Genomic DNA, 27674 nt, shown 5'->3' with positions numbered 1-27674 from the left:
GAAATTAAATTTTACAGTCAAGATGATTGGAGTGGAAATATTGGATGCAGTTATCTGTTCCTCACTCCTCTCTTGGCTCTTTCATTACACTTCTTTGCCATCAGTGATAACAAGGTGAATACCTCTCTGGATAGAAGGCCAAGTCCGTTTCTGGCTGCTGTTAACAATCAATCGCAGAAGTGTCTCCTTTCCCTCTGCCTCCCTCTGTCTTTCAATTATTTCTCTCTGTTCGCCATTCTCTTTCATCCGCTGACACACAACCAATCATCTGTAATTAGACAACTGCACAAACTAAATCGAGAAGTGTTTGCGATGTGCGTTTGTATCATAAGTGTTGAAAGGTCCTGAAAAGGCCTTCACATGCGAGTTGAGGTTCAGTCAGAGTTCATCTTCTCATGGCTAAACATATTTTCCCTCCGGACCAAAATCAACAAATGATCTTTCATTTGAGGAACATGCACACACAGACGCACACATGCACACACACACGTACAAATTCACACTTAACAGGATATCACTATTTTGCCTTTTAAGGTCCCAGTTCATTTGCAGTTTGTAGGTGACTGTGATTTGATTTATCAGGCAAAGGAACATTGCCGGAGGATATTGAATTGAAAATATATCAGATGTATGAATTTCAACAGGGAAGGGTGAAATAATGTAACTAGATCTGATTTGGGGTCAAGAGCAGTACTGGGCCAATCAAAAAACTCAGGCAAGTGAAAATAGGAAAGAGGAGTTGAGTGGATCTTTTATACTCGGGTAGAGGAGGCTTTGACTTTGTAATGCAAGCAGCTTTCAGCAGTGTGGGAGCGCTATGTTCATGACAGTTCCTGTCAAAGTAGTTTGTTAAGGCTTGGCTTTTTTGCTTTATAACTCACCATCTTTATAGTATTTTGTCAACGTGTATTCATCAATTCTCCTTCCTTATAGTCAAAATGTGGTCAGTTACATTTGTTGGTGTAACAACAATGACAACATCTCACAATGTGCCCTGAGGTTAAGCCTTGACAAGATGTTATACTGTGTAACAATTTATTTCTAATCAACATTGGAGACCAAAGACAATAATTTTTTTTAAATGAGGATGTTTAAGAGTATCTTCTCCCATAATAAACACGAACAATAATTGTAAACATAATCTTTATAAACTGAATGTGTGTGGGATCACTCTCTGATTCTCCTGGGTGACACTTTTGAGCTATAATACTGCACTGCTCACTTCAGAGCTGTGCGATACGATGGCAGCACACTGTAAGGCACTTTCTATTGAATCTCATTTATTCAACTGGCTAGATGACTCCGATTGCTCCCTGCCTCAGCTTTCCACTGAGCTCTTGCTCACCTCCTTTTTCTCTGTCTTTCTCTTTTACTCAGGTTAGCTATCTCTCCCTGTCCTTCTTGCTTTCTATCTGCAGTCACCGGTGCACAGCTCAAAGAGGTGGCTGATGGGAGTTCATTGGGTACAGTGTGTGTGTGCACAGAGCCAGTGCGTGAAAGTCTAGTTGTGCATGTGTGTTTGTCTCTCCGTGAGTGTGTGTGTGGCAACACAGCGATGTCACTGGGCTGTGTAATTGAAATGGAAATGAGCCAATCAGCGACTGCAGTGGTGTGCCACCTTACCCAGCATTCACTTCACTGTAGCAGCTCTCACAAACTCTCTGTTTGTGACTCTGTGTGTGTGTGTGTGTGTGTGTGTGTGTGTGTGTGTGTGTGTGTGTGTGTGTGTGTGTGTGTGTGTGTGTGTGTGTGTGTGTGTGTGTGTGTGTGTGTGTGTGTGTGTGTGTGTGTGTGTGTGTGTGTGTGTTTGTGTGTGTGTGTGTGTGTGTGTGTGTGTGTGTGTGTGTGTGTGTGTGTGTTTGTGCTGACAATACTTGGACCTTCAGTTTCAGCCCTGAGGGCCTGAGGAGGTGGTGTGAAAATGTAATCAGTTGGTAATAAAGATGATGTGCCACTCTCTCACTCACACAAACATATGCAGCCGCCCTCGGTGTCCAGCTGATTTCACTGGCTTTGTGTTGTGACCACAGCTCCCTAGGACAGCTGTGGTATAACAAAGGCATGCAATTATCTCCATTTGACAATTAGCCTACCATCCAACTTTGCTCCTTAATTACCTATTTTACTGCTGGAAGCAGGCCTCCGCTGCCACTCTCAGCTGCAACTCTTTACTCACAAGAATGCAAAAGAGCTCTCATGATGTTGCTATTAGTATGTCGTAAAAGAGGGAGTGAGTGTGGTGGTTGGGTGGAGTGCATACATGCGTATGGCATTGAGAGGAGGAGCGAAGGCAACTCAGCGTTAACTCCATCTGGACAATTTCTTATGTGATCTGTGCCAGCTTTTAGCTTTCGTCCTAGGAACAAACATGTTAGTCATTTTTGTAAGCACTTTTGAGTGTGCCACCATCAAATATGTTTTTGTTTTCTTATAACATATCATAATTAAAACACCTAAAAAAGGGATCCTGCTTTAACATCAACTTGGATTGGCCTGTTGTGATGGTTGAACAATACTGCCCCCTTTAAATGAACACAGCAACAGGTGGCGGGGCAGGGCATCTGAATCAAAGCTCAACTGCCAGAAATTAAAGTTTAATATTGATTTAACATCTCATGACATAATAATGAAAAATATAGTTTTGATTGGCAAATGTATGGATAAGTTATAAATGATATATTTATTTCATTATACAAATAAATAAATACTATTTTTAAGCAAACTCAGACACAATATATTGCTGACACAAACAAACAAAACAGCAAATATTGATGCAACTTTCATTTACATTTGTCCTTTGTGCCCACTGGATTAGTTGATCCTGCAGTCTCTTTGCAATTACTCTCTTCTATTGACTGCAGTGTTACTGAACTGTCTCTTCTGCTAAAATGTCACTCTTTAAGATTCTCACAGAGTACAGCCTTGATTTACATTCCATTGGTGAAACCTCTTGGTACTCCTATGTCCTTTACAGAGGCTGATATGTTTGAACAACACATTTCCATTCCCAGTGAGGAAAGGCCTCCTCTTCCTCCCAAAAAGTGGGGAATGTTTATAGAACAGCAGCAGCCGATTCAAGCTGCCATCGCTATAAACAAGACACCAGGCGCATCTAAAACTCCCACATTAGTCCCTTGATAACTTGGTTTTATAAGGACAACAAACACAGCTTGTTACAAAATAAAGGACGTTTTCAGGAGGACTTCTTGGTGATAATCCGGCACTGAAAGGATGTGGAGAAAAGTGTACATCTTTAACTGCAAACACATTTATGTCATACACACAGTTAAAGTAAATCTTTTTTTAATGATAAATGCCTCTTTGAATAACTCCTGCAGATACTTGGATCCACTGGGAACCTGGCAATGCTATCTGCATTATTCAGTTCTGTTGCCTCTTTTTGTATTCCCTCACCTTCTTTTGGAACCAGGTCCCTTTCTCTCTCTCTCTCTCTCTCCCTGTCTGTCTGTTTCTCACCCTCACGCTCTTTCTCACTTGGTGCCATTAGCAGCTTTTGGCTGTCTCACTGCTGTTCATGTGCCAGTGTGCCAGGGAGCCCACTGAGCTGATAACACAGACCTAATGTATGTACGTGGGTGGGTGTATGTGTGCATGTGGAAGTGTGTGCTAGTTGTTTGTGTGTGTGTGTGTGTGTGTGTGTGTGTGTGGGTGTGTGTGTGTGTGTGTGTGTGTGTGTGTGTATGTGTGTGTGTGTGTGTGTGTGTGTGTGTGTGTGTGTGTGTGTGTGTGTGTGTGTGTGTGTGTGTGTGTGTGTGTGTGTGTGTGTGTGTGTGTGTGTGTGTGTGTGTGTGTGTGTGTGTGTGTGTGTGTGTGTGAGAGAGAGACAGTGAGCGTGTCACATGTTACAAATGCCTGTCCTGTCCCTTTTATGTGCTCACTCACCCAAACATCCTCTGCTTCATTTGCAGTCAGGGCCACGAGCCACTATTCTGACTGCTGAGGCAGGGAGAGAAGGGCAGCTGAAACATCACAGACACACACACACACACACACACACACACACACACACACACACACACACACACACACACACACACACACACACACACACACACACACACACACACACACACACACACACACACACACACACACACACACACACACACACACACACACACACACACACACACACAAACTGCGTGAGCGGATGGGAGGATGCGACCATTAAGTCAGTGACATTTTAAAGCAGAGAGATGCATGGCTCTTCCTGGACCTCCACAGACATGTTTTAAATGAGATGTTACAGATGAGCTGCTCCCTGCCTTGCTTGTAAACACTCTCACATTGGTATTTACCCTACACGGGTAAACACAGAAAGGCTACATTTCATGCTAGCTTATGGTCACATACACAAACATGCACATAAATAAATACAGAAGACCCGAACGGGCAGACACACATGATCACATAAATGAGAAATGGCTGTGATTCCATGTCTCGCATGATTGTTACATTAATCATCCCAAATAACAGAAAGAAATAAGTGACAAGTGAAGGCGCCTAAAGCAGATTCTGCACAAATTGCTATTTGATCTTCCAAACAAGTAGTCTGGTTTGCATTGTGATCATAATGATGTGGGTATAGATGTACTGCAGATGCAAGTAAAGGCAGTGTTTTTAATTTACATAAAGCGATTTAGAAAATGAATTCTATAGAACCAGAGGTCAAACATCACATTGAGCTAACAAGAACTAGCGATAGTTTTGAATAGAGAAAGCAAATAAATATACTATACTATATACAATTTGTACAGCTTACTACACCCACCATACTGTCATTGTCAGAAAGAAAAACAACTTTTCCAGGAAAAACAATGTAGGAAACCTCAGGAAGATGGAGAAATAATAGATGAGGGATCTTTTTTCCAGAATGTACAGTCATCAGTATGCCGTGTGTAACAAATAGATCAACATTGTAAAATTACAGTATGGTGAATTAGGATGACACAATTAAAGATAAAAACTGTCAAATAACTTCCTGGTGCCACCAAACAGATTTGACCTGAGACCCAAAACCTCCTCCCCACCATAGAGATGTGGAAAAAAGGACAACACAATCACACATAGAATGGATGGCAAGAGAAAGAGGTCACACTTCTGCGTGTGTACTGCTTTAGTTAATCCTGAGGCCCGAGAGTCCTCAGGATACAATTATTTTAGCCTGTTATACGCTCTGCCCCTTGTGTGGAGCTTTAAGAGCCCTTCTTATAGACATCAGTGGCACTTTTCAATTAAAAGTTTTGTCAAAACTCTCGTCAGGTTGTGCTCTTACAGCACTTAAGACTGAGTCTCAATTATGAACCACACCACCTAGCCTCTGGGTGAAGCAGTGGCACCAGCTGTGTGTATGTGTGTGTGTGCGTGTACTTTTTCGACTTTGTGAGTCACATCATCACCTTTTGGGGCACTTCAAGTGTGTGTGCTAAATTAAGGACATCTCTAGCAAGCTTACACGTGTTTAGTGCTTTTCTGTCAGGCCCCCTGAGACATGGTTAGGGTCATACCATCCCAAACCCCACGAGAAACCTTTTTGTTAAACAGAGAGAATTGTGTGTGTGTGTGTGTGTGTGTGTGTGTGTGTGTGTGTGTGTGTGTGTGTGTGTGTGTGTGTGTGTGTGTGTGTGTGTGTGTGTGTGTGTGTGTGTGTGTGTGTGTGTGTGTGTGTGTGTGTGTGTGTGTGTGTGTGTGTGTGTGTGTGTGTGTGTGTGTGTGGCCTTCTGATGAATCTGCCTGTACGCATTGAAGCCCTCTGACCCTGTGTGGCCCGTTCTAGATCATTGCAGTTGTAAAGATGCCTCACCGCACAGCCCTCAGGGACAGCCAGGCTCTGTATTTTTCCTCTCCTGACATTTACTGTCTGGGCCATCCTGTATCCCTGCGATCCTTCTGGCTTGCTGTCTGTTTAACTTTTTGTGGAAAAAGTACTAAAGAAAAAGTGTATTTTTCTTTCAAGAGACGTTAAACTATTTTCTTGCAAGCATGTTTTTTCAGACATGGATGCATTGGGAACACAGATGTGTGTATGTGTGAGTAAATATATGTTGCAATGACTGATTTATAGATAAACCAACCCACACAAATGTATTGGAGCCAGAAGATGAGAGAGCTGAGGCTTGTAAATGTCCACACAGCATTGAAAGAATGCCGAGAGATCAAACCTGCATTCTCTGCATATGTTCTGAATTTAAACAGCCTTTTATCTGTGATTATTGAAGCAATGTTGATGCATCAATACACAGACGTATTAGGATTATAAGATGTGTCTTTATAACTATAGATTTCAAAATTAACCTTTTCCTCCCTTTTAACCACCAGGTTCCATCGTGGAGACTACCACATCGACGTATGCATAAATGACTACCTGGATGTGTACTGCCCTCACTATGAAGACTCGGTGCCTGAAGAGCGGACAGAGCGCTACGTCCTCTACATGGTTAACTACGATGGCTACAGCACATGCGACCACACCGCCAAGGGCTTCAAACGCTGGGAGTGCAACAGGCCGCACTCCCCCAACGGGCCGCTCAAGTTCTCAGAGAAGTTCCAGCTCTTCACTCCGTTCTCCTTGGGCTTTGAGTTCAGACCGGGCAGAGAATACTACTACATATGTGAGTCTCCATCATGATGGCTTTTTGAATAGAATACTGTTTACACTGTGGGGGAACAAAGGGTAAACAACTAAATCTTTATTTAGGCTTTTCCTTTCATTCTCACCCTTCTGACTATATTAACAATAGTATCATTGTCTGCAGTGATAATCTCAATCTTATTTTCATATTAGATGTTTAATTATGTTGTGCATGTTTCCAAAAGCTACACAAAACCCGACATGCATTAAAAGAAAAAATATGAACCTAAAAAACTTAAATTGACATGAATCACAAACTCAGATGGCCCCTTTCTGACCTTATGTTTTTCCTTTAATACAACAAAGCCTGAGAGATATAGTTACACGCTTTCCCTAACCCATGTTTTCACAACTTCACCACAGAGCTTTGAGAGTGGCATTACAGTGATCCTAGTAGGTGCTTTCCTGCTGTGCTTTTATCCAAGCTTTTCACTCTGCTCTCATCGCTCATGGAGAACTCTTCCCTAAAATGGCAATGGAATTCACGGGGGAGTTAAATTGAGACAGTTTGAAAATTATACCTCACTTCCCCTGCTACACAATACTGTATCCCAAAAAGAATACTGCCGTTATGTTGTGCTCTTATTCAACTTGCGTTAGATTTTAAGTTGTCTGCTTCTTGGCATAGAAACTGAGCCTAACGGAGATCATCTGAAGTTGAAGCCCCTGGGAAATTAGGTTTTATCAAAGCAAGGTGATAGAGTGGAATGGAGTTGAGTTGTCCTCCCCTCACAGGCTATACGGAGGAGTTACTGTCAGTAGGTGCCGTTTCTGCCACTCGCTCAAAACACATTTGTCACAGGGACACGCTGAAAATACAAAACAGGACGCATGGTTATGTTCTCCTATCGGTGGCATGAGTGCAACATCATGCAGTGTAATGCATGTCTGCGTCTTCTGAAGGACTTTGTGGGCCAATGTATGAGATGTCATTTTTGACAGTTAACGTCTTCCTGCTAAATGTTGCAGGTTGTGCTTCTTGTATGTGTTTATCTGTAAAGTTTGGCATGAGGTGTTAATGCAGCTCTAGGTGGCTGTCAAAGTCTTTGTGTTTTCTCCTTCCCTCTGAGACAGCGTTGAAAGAGTCGAGAGCGTTGCTGAGCCGAGCTCTACACACTGATGTCTGTTTTTGAAATTGGCACCTTTTTATGAAGCAGTTAACCTGACAGCCAGCCAACACTTCTGTCCTTTTCTCATTTAATGCATTTCCCCCCCTTTTCCCCTCTCCCTCTTCTTGCTCTGTTACACCTCAGAGTTAGAGACTGAGTAGAAAAACAAAAAGCTCCTCCCTAAAGTTTTGTACGTTTTCTCTGTGGTGAAAGGTGTTTTCTCCGTTAAGCTTGTCTATAAAACAAATAGCCTGAGATCTTCTTTCAGAGGCCTTTCAACTCTAGGTGTTTGGCCATTTGTCTGATAAAAATTACCCAGATTTTGCATTGACATACTAAATGAAATGAGGGAAAAATGGAAGTCTTGGAAGTTGTGAGCGTAGATTGGGGTTAGCGAAGGGTTATACAATTCATCCACTCCTTCAAGTCTGTATTTCTAACATATATTTTTTCCATTTCTGTTGAGAGATGCTTGTCCTAAGGGCTAGATTAAATTACACTGCGACCGACAGGGCTCCCATGGAACACATCCATTCTGCTGGTGCACGCCATATTGGTTTAGAGGCCCGCGGCTTCATTGGCTATTGAAGGATTCTAGCGTATAGCCTCTCTGGCTACTGTTACGGATATTAAAGTCATCTACCATGAAGTGGTCTGACATGTGATTTCCCACTGCCAATGTGTCCGGTCTGGATGTCCATAAGTAGCATGGGAGATGCTGCTGATGGATTGGACAGTTTCTTTAGTGGACAGAATGTGGAAGTGAAGGAGGAAGATTGAGAGGGAGGTAGTTGCATTACTACACCTGCCAATTTATCTGCAACATCTGTTTCCATCTCTACCATCATCATAATCATCATCATCATCATCATCTTCATCATCGGGAAGTCTTCCCATGCCCCAGTAGTAGAAACATAAAAAACCTTCCAGCTTGCATCGGGTTACATCATTTTAATTATCCTTTAATCTTACAAATGTAATAAATACAACGTTCTGTAAACATGTTGCAAAGTTCTGTCAAAACACGGAATTAGTTAAGTGAGTATAAATAAATTACTGTGATTTTCTCATACTAGTACTATAAATATGAGAGAGGGAATCACTTGTATTTCTTTCTTGGAAAGCCAGAGTTCATTAGAAGCAGGTGTTTTTTCAACATATTCAGGTATGTTTTTATATTTCCACAGTGTAATGTATGATTACCGTTACATGCACAGTGGACCTGTAGTTGCATGCATCCACTCTCAGAATAATTCTTATCTCATAATCCTATTACATTATGGTAAAATCGCCCCAAGAACTATCAGCTTAATAAGTTCCTTTTTACTTTGATGTTAAAAACGACGTTTCTCAACATTGCTTGTATACAGTAGAAACATAACCACTTATACAGGCTTTTAAAAGTATTCATACCACTTTCAATTTTAATTGAAATTAAAACATGTTAAGTTTAATACTTTTTAGGACCTACAACGCAGGGGAATCAAATGTGTTTTATGGCTTGCTTGCTTTTGTGCACAACCTGAATTTACCCATGTTTGTTACCCGGGTATCATTAAATATTCATCTTATCAGCTTCCACTGGGCATAGAAATGTTCAAGTACCCAAGGCTAAATGTCTAAATAATGAATCTCCAACAGTAATTAGTGGGTGATTACTTTCATTATTGAATGTTTATGAAACACATTACTTTCTATTGACACAAGGTCTCTTATAAGTTACATTTCAAAATACATCACACCACAAACAGAGCCTATGACTAGCTTCAACAAAGACTTTCTCTTTAAAAAGTATGATGTTAAGTGCAGCTCAGCACAACACACAGTGGTCAGTATTTGCCCTTGAAGCCCGTTTGCCTTCATTGTGTGAATGCAAAGTGTAGCAGTGCTAACAGGGGAAAATGTTATGCATCATTACCCACTGAAACTGGCTATACTTTACACCTGCACTAAACAGAAATGTCAATGTGTCCCGAGGCAGAGGCCACTATCCATGAGCACATAAGGCAGAGGTTAGCAATAGTTAACTTCCAACGGCCCCATCCACTTGAGACATAACAGTATATCATCTAGGGAAATACATGAAATGCATTTTCTCTTTGGTTTCATAGCACTGCAGTGGAAGGATAGTCCTAATGAAGAAAGAATAGTTATTCATAATCAATATTTCACTGATTCCACTCAAGTATCCATTCAGATTAACCATGTTTACTACTTATATATATATATAAACTGTATGCTGTACATAAATGAACAGGGCTCATATACACAGTCATAATATTAATCTTTTCCTCATTTCGAATAACTTTCTGTAGCCAAATGACCTGAGGGAATGGGGGATGAAAAATCCGCCCGCAGTGACGTGATTGATTAGCGTTCTTGTTTGTAGATGAAAATTAAGCTGTCAAATCATATTCCTGCTGTGAAAATTCCCGTTAATGGTTTTTTCGCCCTATGAGTTCGATGCGGGTCGAGGGTTGATTTGTTGTATCTCTGATAAGATTATAGAGAGGAGACAGGGTTCTGCTGTCATCTGCTTCAACAACAGAAACAGTTTAATCAACGGCAGCAGGACGGAGGGAATTTACTCGAATGGAGGTCATAATTCTTAATTTCTGTTAGTGTCAGCCTCTCCTCTCTGGCAGGTAATTGAAGACAAGCTGGAGTCAGTCAGGAGCCTGATCTTTGTGGAGACAACACTCAGCTGTGTTTTTTTCTCTGCCATCCAAAACAACACATGACAGAGAGCAAAATACCTATCATAAATATATTAAACATGTCAAATGTACCAGACTTAGGAAGATACAGAGGGTAATGTAATGATGGCCACTACGCAACAATTTAGTAAAACACAGAATTACTGTAGAAATGAGTTACAGCCTCTGTGACTAACACACGGGATACGCAGACAGTAACAGCACTTCTTGGGTCAGAGATCACAGTTCATTCACGGTTTAAGTGAAACCCATCTCGTAGAATGCTGATGCTCGCACGTTGGTCTAATATGGACACAATCCACAATCTCCTATTTGAGTGATTTTAATCTGAAAAGGGCAGCAATCCAATATCAGTTGCAGCACACTGCAAGAGATGAGTGAGCCCAGTTATGGTGTTTTAGGCGTGTAAGATGGGTGGCAGATAGGAAAGCACTTGATGCGATCAGGCAGTGGCAGATTGTAGGCAGAACAGATGTCCTTTTCTTGTGGTTTGACTCATCCACTTTCAAGGACTGGTGCTGCTTCTCATCGAAAGCACCATAAACAAAAATGTTGCTTCTTAATTGTGGATCCATTTATTTATAAAGATATTTATTTGGATGTAAAATAAGGATATTTTAGAAACCTTTATAGAGCTTAGGGGAGCCTGTGGCTGACATCTAATGAACATTTGTTTCATGGTAAAACACAAAATCCAGAGGTGGGCGATGATTCTATCCGTGTTAAATTACAAAGAGAAAAATATTTGGTGAGGCTTCAATCACTCTGTAGATGCCCATAGGCCAATATTCAAAATGCAACAGAAGACTAGGGTTGATCATAAATACCAGGCAAGAAAAACCTTCTTATATCCAAAAGGCTTTTTCAAAAAACCTCACTTCAACTTTACTGGACTGCTACTTGCACACAGAGAGCTCAAACAGATTCTCTGTGACATAGCTGTCATCTGATAGATCGCAAATCCTGTGAAACGCCATTCTCATTCAAAAGTAGAAAGGAGTACGGATCGTGTAGCAGGCGGTAGCAGGAGCAGGAAAAGCTTTAATGGATAAATGAAATAAAGGCAGGGGACGGTGCATTCACTCTGTGTTTTGTTGGAGAGCTATGGGAGGTCTGCTAATAATGACAAAGGGCTGGTGCTGTTCCATGTGGTGGTACAGGGAGGGATGGACACCATCATAACTCAGCCCTCTCATATATTCACATGAAAAATCAACCCTGTCACCAGGATTCAGAAATGATCTGACAAAACGGAGTAATGTGACAAAAAGCTACACACACATACTTGCATGGATACACATGCACTCATGGACAATATGCATACACACGCATGAACAGACATACAAAAAGCCACGCAGATGCACCCAGTCTGGAATGCATGATTATAATCCTGATAGATGGATAGACATTCCAGCAACTCAGCCTCCCCTGGTTACAACATCATTTCTTGTCCCCCCTTTCATCCCATCTCTCTCCTTGAATTATACGATGGTACAACAAAACTATTTCTCCCTGTGTGTCTTTTGCACCAGATTTGTGCACTTCCTGTCAAGTACGCATGCATGCTAGACATGTAAAGGAGGGTGACAAAAGAAAGGGAGAACCCTGCATGTCCGTCACGCAGGTGCTTCCATAAATGTCCCAATGGGGTCAATGCGTGGCGCGTTGGAGTATAAATATGTTGTGATACATGAAAAGATTTAACCTAAGTAAACCTCAGCACTGGCCTTTAAAACCATAATTAAAACAAAAAAGTATGAAATATTATTTGGAAGAACGCTAGGTTTTTTCATCCCTCAAGTTGTAATCACAAGACTTGCGAAACCAAGTTACAGTGTGTTAAAGCTTTTCTGGCTTGTAGTGGGCTTACAATGACACTTTATTTTGACAAGTCTTAAATGTGTCCTCAATCTGAGTATGAACATTCAACACACATTAAAACATTTTAAGGCAGCTGGGTCTACTGGCTCCAATAACATACAAATACATAGTTTACGGTCTGGTTATTACATGCTCATTGGTGTTTCGAGAGTTCCTTTTTAAAATAAAGTGAAAACAGTCAACCAGCCAGATAGATCATTTGCCAGAGTTGGCTAATAATAACCTATGAGATAAGTCATGTTGCACTTGTTGACAGCTCAGTGAAAGCGAGGAAGGAGACAAAAGTCTCTAATCAAGTTACTTTGAATTTGAACGCCAATAAAGTAGTCGTCACTTTGTCTGCTGAGAAACAGAAACTGAAAGGCTGTTAGAAAGCCAAGGCATCAGATGAGAAGTAGGGCAGGCGAGGGCACATGGTTCCTCTCAGCCTAATGTTGTTCATGCTAACAGCCGTCTTCAGGAACTCATTATGGTTCCCTTTATCAAAGCCAAGGACATTTTATCCTTGGCCATTAAACCATTAACACGTACACTGAAATATCAACCCAGTCCATTGGTCATCATGTTGAATTGGTTATTCCCCATTTATTCATTCTTCCCCGAATATACACACTTGTGCTGATACACACACAGGTTTTTTTCTCCTTTAATCAGTGGATGTATAATATGCTATAATAATAATATTATGATTCGATGGGACACACTGAGTGCAGTAATGAAACCATATTATATACAGCTATTCATTATTGTGTGGCTGCTTTAAAAAGCCAAACCCCCTTTAGATTAAAAAAACACATTATTGTTGGGTGTGAAGACATGAATGAGCTGATTCAAAGGTTAACTGACTCTAGTTGCTTTGCATTTTCAAATGATTTGTTCGATTATTATTTGATCTTTAACAAAATAATGACACTTGATGTAGAATTAAATAATAGCAGATGCAAATGATTTTGTCCCCACCCTCTGCGAGGAAAGTAGTGTATTGTTTAATTAGGCCTTATCGATTTCAACTCACTTTTCCATCTCGACTCATTGCTCTTTCCCCATGTTTCTCTCACTCTTTTCCTCATTGCTTGTAACCTCTTCACCTCGGAGCAAGCGGCATGAGAAATGACTTTGGTTCCTTTTTGGCGGAGGTTGAAGGAAAGAGCAAAAGGCCAGATATCACCAGGGGGGACAGTTTATGTTCCCTCGGCTGCATGAATCTAAGTCCTCCTCTTTCACTGCTCCTCCCAGCTTCCTCCTTCCCTCCTATTGTGTGTTCGCTGTGGTAGCATCTGGTTAATGAGCCTCTTCAGTGGATAGTCCCCTCCATCTTCTTACACGTGCACATTTTGTGTGGGCATACAACCACACATACAGTTTGTATTCTTTCCCTCGTTCCACGATGTCTTGGTAAGAATGTGTGCCAGCTGGTTGAATGTGGAAAGGAGTCTTTGTGAAGGACATTCAGTAATTTCGAGTACATCTGAAAATAATTTAAATTCACATGAACTGCACTGTGTGTGTAGGCATTAAAGAAATGACTTTGGACAGTGTAGCAGTTAATATTACCTATTGAAGGGGTCATACAAATATTTTCTCTCTATTTCTCTGTCTAAAACTCCCACTATTCTCTTATATTCAAGGTTTTTTCTGGGTGTTTTTTATTTAACATTGTCCTTGTTGACTGATTCCACAACCTGAGAGCGAAGGAGACTTTAATGAATCCCGGCAGTGATTTCTGTACACAGAATGGAAGAGATGTGTTCTGGCTGCAAACTGTCTAATTAAATGGTTGGAGACGAGAGTAGATGGCACAAATGTTCTGAAAAGGAGCTTTGCATGTGTTTTTATGTTTTGTCAATGTGTGTCCGGTCTCTTGGACACTGGTTTAAGTAAACTCAGACTCCTGGACCTAAAATCCACATGAGTAATCTCAGTGAATCAAAGACAAGGCCAGCGGCTTTTTTTTCAGAGCGCTGGTAGAATTAGCTTGCTAGGAATGCTCATCGCTGGACACAACTTTGCAGGGCATTCTGTTTAACCCGCCCCATCCTAACAATTAAGCAGGGATCAAAGGATTAGAGCACCATTATTAAAACCAGCTGGAGGCCTGTTGCCGACTAGAAGCATGCTAACATGATGCTATAATTTGGCATTTTCACATCATGGGATACATGACTTTAGAGAGCTGGGGTTCTCCGCTGAAAAATACTTTTATATCAAAAGTTAACTGTTGGTTGTCACAGTATGTTATCAGATTTGTGGAGATTTGGCATCAGTAGTCTCAATGGATTGATTCTTAAACATAGTTGTCAAAAGAAGGAACTGCGTAATTTCGCAGTGTTCTTTTACAGCAGAGCCATTGAACCTCCTAAATGATGGTTCAGAATTCAATATCCTGCCATGATATCATCTACTGCATTTAGCCAGCATAAACTTAGCTTTAGATTCCCATCCCTACAGACACATGTTTTATGTCCTCATGTCTGGAATGTGCTGTTGAATCTTTCATTGAAAGGCAACGGAAATGTGTTTTCCAGATAACATTACAGTTGCAATAAAACTTGGCTTGGGCTGTGATTGAAACAATACTGTGCCTAAGCCGCACTGAGCCCACCTGTTTGTTCTGCCGTAATTGGATTCTGCTTCATTCCATTTGCCTTAATGCTGATGCATAATGCAATGTACTGAGGGGACCAGCCATTACTAGCCAGGGGACATGGCTTGGAGGAGTAACCCGACCTCGCCCCCCCCCCCCCCCCCCCCCCCCCCCCCCTCCCCCCCGCCTTCCTCCCCCTCCGGTCTCTGGGACATCTTTTCAGGGCCTCTGTCCTTCAAAGCAGCCACTTGCTCAGGCTGGATGGATTGATGGTTGAGGCTGCTTGCCTGATGGGAACCAGAATAGTAGGTGTTGATGTTACAGCCTGCAAGAACAATAAGCTGGCCCTCAGCAGCATGTTAATCCAAAATAAACAGGCGCTGTCGCGGACAGTTTGGTCCCGGGTGCAGGGATCCTCATCAAACACACCAGTATGAAGAGCTGTTAGCAAGAAAGGAATATAGAGCCAAACCTTAATCTTTCCTTTGTAGTCTAAAATGTACAGCAACGCACATCAGTTATCTGCAGCATGCCAACACAATGGCAACATCCAAGTTCAGTTGAATTGATTTAGTTGATTTGTCACAAAGGAGTTTAAGCCTTATACTTTTCCTGCAAATGATCAAGGAATGAATTCCAGTGTAAATATGAATTTACAATTGGTGAAAGGTAGTTTTATAACACAATCTTGATATTTTTTCACTCGCACATTTTATCCATTGTTCTGTGTGTGTAGGAGGTGGATAGCGTGATATAGCCACATCTCTAAACATCACAACAGCTTCACCCACTGTCATCATGGCAGACTCCCATATGCTTCTTGCCATTTTCATCGGGGCCATACTTCTGTAATGATCAGCTGCCTTTGCTAAGTGGCTGGTGTCGATGGCTGCGACTCAGCTCTGCGACTCAGCTCTGCCTGCCACAATGATGAAGATAAGACATCTGGAGATGTATGTGTATATGTGTGCTTGCCCATTGTGTGTGCACATTAAATATGGGTGAATTAAGTTGTGGTGGAAGGAGAAGTGGAGCAATAAGAAGAGTGACATAAATTGTGTGGGTACTGGTGTGTATACATGACTGAGTGGGTGAGCGGCTGTGGTCAAGGTTCATTAGTGTGTCATCGGCTGCCTCCACACCGAAATAATAAGGCCCCCTTTCTCTACTGCCTTCTCTTTCTTCCCTCTCTGCATCTGCTGAATATGAACTGAGCTGTGAAAAAGGGCATCCGATCTTGAGTCACCTAGCTTACACACTGACACATAACTAAGAAATAGCTGATGAAGCGACAACATTATTAGCATGTAACGGCGAGGTTGTGAGGGATAGAGAGAGAGCTTGATGAGCTGTAAAGAAGGTTCTGCACAGAGGAAGTTATTGAAAGAGTACGCAAAATGCTTTTAATTAAAAAGTGGCATCTTGATCTCAGGTTAAATCGGGTGTACAGAGCATGCAAGAAAGGATTTGATTTCCATCTTTTCTTACCCTTTTCCAAAGTTATTAGTCAATAATTATCTTAATGAACATACGGCTTCAGAGACGGCCTTAACATAAAATATATGCTGGAACATTGATTGCAGCAATGTCTACAAACATGTTTGAATGTAAAACATTCTGCAGACCGAGAGAAAGAGATCAGAGTATCGTACATAAATACTGTTATTTAAGAAGACGTTGAACACCACAGGTAGACATTAAAATCTGCATCTTGTATGCATGGGCGTATGTGCACGCATTGTTAGCTGTGTGCTGTAAAATATGATGAAGCCGAGTCAGTTGAGCTTTGATGAATGGATATGGCCACGCTGACAGACGAGAAGAGAGGGTGACACAGCTGGGAGAGAAGGGAAGGAAAGGAGGGGTAAGGTAAAGGTTCACTAGAGAGGAGTTGACAGATCCCAAATGGTAGCCTTTGGAAATGCTTGGCTTCATTGCATCAGCTGTGGAATGATCCACAGAAGACATAAAATGATGCCCGAAAGACATATAAGTGGACACTTCACCATTTCTCTGTAGATGAGGGGATAATGGAAATGAAAACTAGTTACCAATACATAGCGTTAATATATCCCAATAATGGGACATATGGTGCATTAGGTCCTGACATGAGACAACAGCATACCATTTTTAAATACTGTACTTCCTGCTGTCATGATGGATGCACACATTGCACAGCCCCCATGCTCTAGCTGACATGTGTTTGACCCCTATTCTGTCTACAGGAAACTGCACCTGGTGCCTCAACACAACACCATTAGTGGTCAAATACACACACAAACATACACACATGAACACACACACAACTCTCTTGCACACGCTCTCCGCATGAGATATTTTTAGAAGATGTGATACAACCACTATGGTAGCTAACACTCAGAGATTCACACCCGATGGGCTTGACAGGAAGGGATCCATTTCCTGACAGCAACCACAAACCATCCGCGCATGCAGGACATATATCCTCCCTTGGTGTGTGACTTGTGTGTCGCTAGAAAGCTTTGAGGTTGTTATTGATGGAAAATACATATAGTAAACATGCGACGTGTTAGCACAACATGATATCTTTCAGTTTCGAACATTGTGGATGCAAATGTACTCGATCCTTTTTAAGATGCTGCCAGTTGTTAAATCTAAAACGCTTCAATTAAACTGTGGGCGGAGCACTCAGGTTTCCCAAGAGACATTTTCCTAACACATCTGTAAATACTTTCTGGCTATAATTGTACAAGAACCATGACTAACCCTACAAAATCCTCTTAAGAGTCAACATTAAGCATCAATTTGTTTTTTTCTGAATAGATTACCTCAGTCTACAGGGAAGAAAGTAGTCCTTATTAAACGTCTATTCAAGCAGAGCTTTTTCTAAAGGGGAACACACAGTCAGAAATATGTAAAGTACACATGTTTATTAACATCCTCTTTATATTTGTCTTTTGTTTTGTTTTTCAGCCTCCACCATTGCTGAGAACGGGAGGAAAACATGCCTGAAGCTCAAAGTTTTCGTCCGACCATCAAGTACGTTTTTGCATCCAACACAAGGCTTTGTAATCGAGCTGGTTGAAGTACACATTTGGATTGAAAATCAAAACAGTTTATGTCTACTTCTCTGGTTACCTCACTTCCTCCTCAATCACCTTGTGCTCACTGTCCAACATATCCCTTTCATTTATCACAAAAACTTCCCCACCAAGTTTTCTTTAACATGAAAAGGTTGATATATAATCATATTAAATGAAATCCAGGTCACTTCATACCTCATCTGAATGTTGCCATGAGCTTTGTTGCTTGGGATGTTTAATTTCAGTGCTGAGTGGGGGGGGGCTTCAAATGTCACTAACCTATTTGGCATAAACCTCTAATGATCTCTCATTCTCCCTATTTTCTGTTATAGACAGCTGTGTGAAAACTATAGGCGTACATGACCGCGTTTTTGACGTAAACGACAAAGTAGACAATACATTAGAACCACGAGGTTAGTATGGCTTCCTGCTTTTTTGATTCTCTTCAGTATGACCTCCATACATCTGTACATGTGTCTCCTGCTCTGTGTTCTGTCCTGCCGTTTCCTGGAAGCTGAGGTGTCCTTCCACTTCCTGCCTGATGCTTCTCCAGATGTTGTGCCTTGTTACTATTGCTTGTATATTGTATTGATGGGCTATGTTGCATGGTGATATATCTTTTTGAATACACTGACTAGTGTTTATAATGAATTTCAAACATATTGCTTTCATGAATGTGTCACTTTAAATGTGAGGTTTTAAATGTGAAGTGCATGTCTCACATTTTTATACCGTTTTCAAAACCTTTTCACTAACCCTAAATTTCATTTCCAACTGCATGTTGTACTCCATAACATAACTCGTGTTTTTCTTCTGACCCAATACATAAGTAATTCAGGTGCTTTAAACAATCTGACCGGTGTAAACAAATAATAATTTAATGATATGTTCATACACATATATTTATGAAACATCCAAAGCATTGCCATTTTTTCTGTTCTGTTTCGCTCCTCACTGAGTTGCTGTTTGCTCTGTAGCACAGCATTGATTATTTTCAGTGCTCAGAACGCTGAGGGGTTTAATGTCTTCTTCATACATGAGTCTAGCCCTGTCACTGAACTGAAACCCATCACCCACATGCTGACGTCTCATTCCCAGCAGGAGCTCACCCAAAGATCAGAAAAAGCCCCGCTGGGAATATATAACAGCCTGTCCATCATATGACATTTAAAAAAAGACTGTTTATGAATATTAAATCATTATTTTAAAGTATTCCAATCTGAAATTGGAGGTTTACTATGATGGTCAAAGTGTATAAATGGGACACACACATCCACAAGGCCAGATCCTAGGACATTGATGACGCCCATCTTCCTCTCGTCCTGCCTGATGTTCTATCTACCTGCTTCTTTCAGGGCTGCCTCACACCTTGCATGCTTCTTTTGGCTCATTCCTCTAAAACGCTCTCTAAAGAAGGGGAATTAAAGCATTCAACCATCAAATACTGTTGCCATGTCCCTCCACACTGAACAAACAACAAACACACACACATTTATATAATGATGTAACTGCCCGGGTCCTATCTATCCTTTGCTGTGCATGGTTCAGCTGCTCCCCATGGTGCAGAGGGCACATGGCTGCTCACACACTGCTGCCGAGCAGACACAAGAGGCACCTCACCTGAGAATTGAATACAAAATTATTTGAAGCATGAAATAGCAACCCAAGTTCATATGGCAACTCAGACTTCATTGCAACAACTTCATAAGGTTTAATAAACATGAGCCCAAACATCTCCCACATATTGCACGAAGTCTCCACAATTGGTATTCATTTTCAAATATAGCTCACAGCTTTGTATGGCACACTTAAAACACATGGAAGTTCATTAATTGTATATTGTTTTATTTGGTCTGTGATGCATTGAAGCAACATTGTTCAATGAATAACAACCGCCTTGGTCCTTTTTCCTGTTCTTTAGATGATACCAGCCATGAACCGGCTGAGCCTTCCAAAAGTGACGAAACGAATGCTGCAACGCACCTGCAGAAAACAAGTCCAGCCCTGGCTTTGTTGCTGGTCTGCCTATCAGCGCTCTTCACTTTATAGCGCTCCCCTCTGTCCCCGGAGGGCATTTACACCTAGCGTGGCCTGAATCTGCCCGAGGCTGCAGGGAAGGGGCGGGATTTGGGTGGAGTGTGTTTGCTTGATTGGGCATCAGAGCAGGCTTCTCAAAGAACCCTCTATTTTTTTTCAGAAATATATTTAAGTGGTCTTTCTCCGTCTGTGAGTGAAGAAAAGTTGATTTTGGAAGTGGGAGAGACAGTTCCCCTCTCAAACCTTCAACTGAGATGCCAAATCCCTTTTTTGACACTTAGTGATTCTTATTTTCCAGTGACGTTTGACATCCCTTTACATCATGTTTATGTCATTGCAGCACTGATGTTTAGCCACACACACATAAACAGCACATACACAGAAACATGTTTCGAGAGTCAAATACAAACTACACAACTACACTAACAATCAATAGAAGTAGAGTTTACAGTAAACAGTAGCAGCAGTACACAGTAGGGATGTAGAGCATCTAGTTTTTAGAAAGAACTGTACATACACAAAATAAATTGTCCCGAGACCTCTGAAAAGCCTTTCAGAAAATAGTTATTTGGAATCATATGAAGCCGATTTTGGCTCCTCCATTTTACAATGAAGTAAAGTACAAAGCTGAAAGATGAAGATATTGGAAAAGAGGAGCAATGATTTTAAGCCAATGTCAGATCTGAAACCACAGCACTGAGCACTGACATACATGGCATGCACCTTAGCCTGCCAATCTTCAGACTGTCCCGGATTGAAGTTGAGCCCAATTCTCTTAGGAATACAAAGTGTGTGTGTAAAGGTGGATAAGCTGCTTAGAGCAAGAGTGTAAAACCTTTTGAAACAAGAGGCATTCTTTCCTCATCCCTCTTTGTGTAGAGTATGCCAGTCCGCTCAATAAAACACCTCTGGTTCAACACAACTCACAAAACAGCTAAATTGAAACTTTCTCACCAGACACTTTGTAGACTGCTATCATGCTCGAGGATCAATATCTTTTGAAAGTTGATCACACAATTTCACGGCCACAGTCACAGTCATTGTATGCAATGTTTACTGAGCAGGACTGCAATTGTTCTCTCCGTTCCATTTGAGTATTAATCAATATTAACACTCCCATAAACATTTGCATTTACACCTTTTTTTTATCTGATATTGATTGTTTAAGTGATTGTTTAGAAAATAATTCACAGCTAAATTGGAGACTTTCAAACTATTAAATTATTTTTGCCAATGGTGTCTTCAAACATTATATTCAGTGGAGACACTGTAAACTTTTTAATGTATTTTTGTACTGTCTGACAGCCCCCTCAATTAGAAAAACAGATGTCATGGGAAACATTTTTAAAAATACATTTAAATTCACAGTACCATAGCTTTTTCACTGTCACTTAAACCACAGCTTTGACTCGTTCTTATTAAATGTTAGTTAGTTCACATTTTGTTTATTGCAGTATTTAGACCAGCTTTTACAGGCCTGATGCATAGCTCATTAGTTGAAAACACGTAGCGTTAATAGAAAAACGTTCCATTTAATTCAAAGCAATGCCAGCTCTTTTTTTAGACCGGTCAGGTTTATGTTAGCACTTACATAAAAAAAAAAGTCTGTGTAGTAATGACATTCAGCATCCTTCAGCTCCCACAGATACACATGGTATGCAAGCATAATGAAAGCTATCGTCTTTTCTTTTAAAGGAATGGACCGTGTTTCTTTGTTTTCAAGAAATGTGGGAGGATAGAGAAACTAATTCCTTTCTTTTGGAGACAAGTTTTAGTTTGAGAATAGGGCACCAATTGGTTAAGAAAGATAGATAGAGAGAAATAGAGCAAGAAAAGGAGCAATTGCATGTCCACCTTCAGCTCCTAATGTTACAGGTTTAAGTGACTCTTTAATGAGGTTCAAAATGACAGGCATGTGGACCCCATGTTGTGGCAAGGGGAGTTATTCCTGGTATTAAAAATAGATGGTGGAAGGCTTGGGGGGTCTCAGGAGGGGGGTGTAGATTTCCATCGTGGGGGGTTTGAAAGCACCAATGACCTTGCAGTTGAGAGAATTGGTTAGTTAAGGAAACAGAGAGACAAACGCACAGGGAGTCAGAAAGACATGGGAGAGAGCCGAAGGCGGTGTGACTACAGTGCCTAAACAAACACGACAAGACAAAACAACTTAAATTCCATGCAACACTACTGAAAAAACACCTGACTCAATGACAAACTTATTGTTTGGTATCACGCTGTCTCAGAAGGCATGCACTGTTATGTTTTTGCTTTATTTTCCATTTTTGTAGCAGCCTTTTTTCATAAATATTTTCCTGAAAGACTGCCTTTGCCTTTTACCTTTTGTTTTTACGCTATGGTAACAATGCTATTACAGCAGAATAGCAGCTCAGCTATGGGGGGTAATAGGAGACGAGGCCATTTAATGAGGTACTAATTTTCAGGAGAACACCACAGGGAATGAGCACCGCATTAGATACAAAATGGACGCTTGTCAGCAGATTAACACTAGACTTTTATCAGAAACCAGCTTCAATTGTACTCTCTTATAGTTACCGATACTACTATTTGTCATTATTGCTATTATTACCATGGTTTATTCTGTACACACCTTAACCTGGGAAATGAGGATCAACTTATAAACTGGATACTGTGTATCCTGAGGTAGTCAACCATAAAACAAGTAGTGTTAGGTTAGTATCTGTTTTGTACCTTTCTGGAGGACAAAAAAATTAGATCATTGTTAAACTGTATAATTATTATTATTGTTATGATGATGATTATGACTATTATTATTAGGAAAACTTGATGTAAATAGTGTTTGATATTAAAGTATTAATTTGGTTCTTATGTCTTTTCTAAAAAATGAATACGGTATTATCTCTGGGTTTTGCGGAGTGTATACTGTACTCAAACAATGCATTGTGTGCTTTGACCCTCAATGCCTAATGAAACTTTGAGCTAATATGAAGTGGAAACCTGTGGGAGCTGTACACCATGTACAAAAGGCTGGCTCACCTGTTACATGTTTCAAACCAGTCACCAACCTTCACATCTCTTCATAAGGATCCTGCCTTGGAAAGACACACTTTGGACTTAACGGACGGTTTATTTGTACTTTTTTGCCTTCAGTGTTTGAAAGCATGTTAGTCAGCTTAAAGATCTGCCAGGAGTGGACTGTCTGCTTTTTATTGGAAGGATCTCACCAGTTTCATTATGTGGCATGCGCATGAACTTGATGACATAAAAAAAAAAAATATCAAAAAAGTTTTTTAAAGAAAGTATTATTTTGCTCTTGTTTTCCTTTTTCTTTAAGACGTGTTAGATTTTTGGATCACTTTCATGTTGTGTGTTTTTGCATCCCCATTTGAGTGATGTCATTTAAACTGTGTAGTGACAGATGACAAATGTACATAACACAAACCATTGTTGTGAAGTTACAGTAGGGAACAGTCATTTTGTAGTTCAAAAGCAACTTTTTCATTTATCCTAAGGCTGACTCTCTCCATACCCATCTATTGAATTCATCCCATGTAGTTGCAGTCTGTCTCTCCTGACTATTCATCTTATTTCTACTCTCCCAAGAGGAGGCGTTCTGGGAGTGTATACATCAATGTGTGGACGTTTTTCAGTGTGAAAAAAATGTGTGAGACATTTCAGTTTGTGTGTGTGCGTGTCTCATTTGCTGTTGCCGCAGTGAATGGGAAGCGGCAACCCTCTTTGGCAACGAAGAGTGTTTCCCATGCCTTAGCCCTCCAGCCTCTGCCCTGGCAGTCTCGTCTGTGTACAGACGCTTTCTGCCATTGTGCTTTTACACAGGACGGCTGCTGGCGTCCAAGAGACTACAACAGGGCCCTTCACTTTCTCTCCCTTTCTAACAACCCTGAATCACTCCTCCCTACAGTAGACGTTAGTCCTGGGCACAGTTCAAGGATTAGTTCACCCCCTGCACCAAATCCTTAACTGGATTGTTAGCGGGGTAATGCCTATCATCGATCCAGGTTCTGTGCCTGCAGGGCAAAGCCTCTCTTTTCATCAGCTCCCTTTTTGCCAATGAGCTCTTGTTCATTTTGTGCGCCTGTCCTGTCCCATTCTTGTGCTTGTATGAACCCCACCACACCACCTTCTCCTGCTCCCTCACCTTTAAACCTCGCTTCCACTTTGCCATCAGTGGGGAATATTTCCAACCTGCTCTTTTACAGTATATAGACAACAACGAAAAATTTGAAAAAAAATTATCTGTATTTGTATATACACGTGTCTGAGCAACTATGAGTAATACAATAAAACAGAAATACATTGCTTTGATCATTGTGTTACTCTTTTTTGTCTTTTTGAACCTTTAACAGAGAAATGAAAGTCCAATATTTTACTGTGATGGTTGTCATAGCCCTGTAATCAACAATAACTGTTAAATCTGCCACTGCATATGGCACATGGTGGTCATATGCAGTATGCATTGGTGCCAATGCATATGGCACACGTATACTGCAATACAGATTCCAACTGTAACTAACACAGCAAATAAACATATACCTCTGACTTGGGTATAATCATGTCTAATCATGTACCAAATTGGATGCACCATTACCATAACCATGCACACACACACTCCCGTTTATGCGCATCTCACCCTCCATGCCCCTGCCTAGTCGTTTACTCTGGGGAATCACACCCTCTAAAGACAGACTGTGAGGAACACCATCCATCAGGATCAGAATAAGACCTTAAACCTCCTTTCACTTCACTCGGGCACTAATGAGGACACCTAATAACCTTCTGCTGGACCCCATCAGTGCCATTTAGCTTCACCCTCCATTATCTCTGGTAATTGGACTCAGGGCCAGCCACCCTGAGGACCGAAGGGGAGGGGGGGGGGGGTCGTGATAGGCCAATTGGAGCCATTTTATAAAGATTTGACTTAATATACAAACACTGTCCGTCATATGGGAGAAGAAGAATTTGATAAATAACATCAAGAACGCTTGGATTCCTGAAGTATAGTTATTATTTGAAAGGTAAAGAGTACATCGTGTTTGTCATACAATCATCAGTATGAAATCCTTTACAATTTCATCCTTCTCATCCAGGGTTTGTACTTTTTTAAGCATCACAAGAAGAACACACTTGACATGATGAGCCAATTAGTGTCAAGTAGTTCTGCCTGCTGTTATTACCAAAGGAATGATCTGCAGATGCAGGTGTGTGTGTGTGTGTGTGTGTGTGTGTGTGTGTGTGTGTGTGTGTGTGTGTGTGTGTGTGTGTGTGTGTGTGTGTGTGTGTGTGTGTGTGTGTGTGTGTGTGTGTGTGTGTGTGTGTGTGTGTGTGTGTGTGTGTGTGTGTGTGTGTGTGTGTGTGTGTGTGTGTGTGTGTGTGTCTATGAAGACCAATAAAGACAAATCACTGCGCCTGATCATTAAATTGAAGGTAATGATAGCTTCATGTGAAGATGTGTCCCAGATGTACTATGAAGCTATGAACATAATCAAGGTCTGTGACCACCATTGAGTCAGAAGAGGGCACTGAGATGAGACTGACACCATGTCCCTCATGAGATGTGAACAGATTAACCCGTGCCTGTGATTCTGTTCCTCTTTCTGCCAGTGCAGCTTTCAGATACAGATGTGCTATTTTAAAACATAACAACGCAACTGAGCCTGTCTTGAAGAGGCCACTTTAGTAAAAGGCTTCTGAAGGCATCATTCTCAAAGTCAGCTTCTTATTGGTTAGATGGTATTTCGTTTCCATGTGAACAATCAGTTTGATTGACAGCTCTGAATGATGTCTTCAGTTAATCGCTCCAGTGGTGTGAAAAGGTCATAAATCATCCAATTATGTTGCCCCGCTTTATGAATAGATATTTTTGGGGGAATATTTAAAATGCCTCCGAGGCATATCAACTTAGTCAACCCCGTATTTATTGAGAGGGAGTTAGGGGGAAGCTACTTGTGCCAGAAATAACTGATAAGCTGGATACATTTCCAGAGTCTCAGTCACACTGAGGAATGTCACAATGTTAGAGACTTGGAAGTTAATTCAAGGTCAGGGTTTATGGTTTATGACAGCTTTGACATGTTTCCAGAACAAGTTAAGTAAGAAAAATATAAATAACTGTAGAAATAAAAAAAGATTCTGTGTAGAGAAGATGAATAAAACAGCCATCAACACAGTGTTTTACAGCAGAGTTATTAGCACAAAATATATTGATTTCAAACATCTTGTCTATCTAAAAACAGGCACAATGTATCTTTCCACTCAGCTATGGTAAATCAATACGCATCAAAGTAAAATAAGGTATAAGTCATTTTTATTGTACTAGCTCAGTCACAGATCTTTATCTTTAACGATGCATGAATGATTTGCAGAATTTTAAATAATAAACCGTATCAAATAGTGTCTGAGGGTCTCAATACTAGAAAGCAACATCTTGTAAAAACTAAAGTGGAATGCTTTTGTAACAAAGATGTTGAGGCAAAGGTCTGCAGTAGGTTTTATTTATGTTTCTAAATCAATTATCAGCCTACGATGCCCAAGGCTTCTCTCCGCATGTCTTTTAATATTACAAAGAAGGTTACCCTCAGCTTAGATGGAGGTCACTGCAACGTGTTTCACGCAGGTCATTTTATTTTACTGATGCCTCTCACATGTTGACCTTCAGGGCTGAGAGATGAGGGTCTGCAGCCACTCCAAAGGAGGATTACGGGAAGATGTGACGCCACTACAAAATATGAACTTCAAGAGAAATGAGACCAAGATTGAAAGAGGTGATAATGGAGGGTCAGGACTGAGACTGAGGATCAAATGTTTTAGGGATGAAGTTTATATGTCTGGTATTGTAAACATATTTTTTAATCTTGAAAAAATGGGAAAAGGGTCCCAGTGAGATGTTAACTACAGGACAGATTGTTAACAGCGTTTCATGTAGGCGGTCAGATGCTATGAAGCGCTCTGAAAACAGCAGGTTTCACACAGTGTTTCACACCCCGGCTGAAGTGTTACACACTTGGATACAAATGAAGATTTCCTCATTTGAAGTGACAACTCATTTCACAAGGAGAGAAGTAACATAAATTGGCTTATTTGCTTTGAAACAAATTAAGACACAAAAGTAAATTAGATTGTCAACTGTTAAATGGTTGTCAAATGTCTCACTGTCAGTAAGTTTAGATCTTTAAATAACATCTATATAACAATTTTGTACACTTATGAAGCTTCAATGGAACATCAGAACTGCACTAAGCTGCATCAAGTTATTTTACAGAAATGGAATTAAATGAACCCATTTTTCTACCAATCAGTCAGAATCATTTGATGCACATATATCTGCTTTCTCCTTCACAGTCACAAAATAGACGAGTTACATTTGAGGCGTGCTGCAGTGTGATTTGAGCATGACAGTCTGCCAGCTTTGCCAGGGGGGAGCGGGCCTTGGGTCTCCAGATCCGAGCAGCCCGTTGCACTCAGAGTGAGTGTGCCATTGAAATAGAGCATTTCCTGCCAGTGCCCATTGAATGAATGAGGCAAAAGCGATGACAGGGATATTACACAGACATGCCAACACTAGATCATAGAAAGTCTTTGCCCGGGGTCATAAATTAGATTCTAATGATTTTGTCATGCTGTTAAAACAATAAC

General features: G+C 40.9%; 1 protein-coding gene across 4 annotated transcripts in view; it reads left to right on the top strand.

Moving 5' to 3' along the window:
* The window catches only part of efna5b (ephrin-A5b), an 86701-nt gene extending 62354 nt beyond the window's left edge, over positions 1–24347 (top strand). For 3 of the 4 annotated variants that reach the window (XM_079688471.1, XM_079688470.1, XM_079688469.1), the window contains 4 exons: positions 6340–6632; positions 17896–17961; positions 18338–18418; positions 19927–24347. In XM_079688471.1, coding sequence (XP_079544597.1) covers positions 6340–6632; positions 17896–17961; positions 18338–18418; positions 19927–20054 — 568 coding nt within the window. In that variant the 3' untranslated portion in view covers positions 20055–24347. The remainder of the gene's footprint in view (positions 1–6339; positions 6633–17895; positions 17962–18337; positions 18419–19926) is intronic. The other variant, XM_079688472.1, reaches the window with a different exon arrangement.
* Positions 24348–27674: the final 3327 nt, after the last annotated feature.

The sequence above is a fragment of the Notothenia rossii genome (assembly GCF_949606895.1).
Source record: "Notothenia rossii genome assembly, chromosome: 6".
NCBI classification, from domain to species: domain Eukaryota; kingdom Metazoa; phylum Chordata; class Actinopteri; order Perciformes; family Nototheniidae; genus Notothenia; species Notothenia rossii.
The sequence above is the reverse complement of the archived record's forward strand: the minus strand, read 5'-3'. Positions and strand labels throughout refer to the sequence as shown.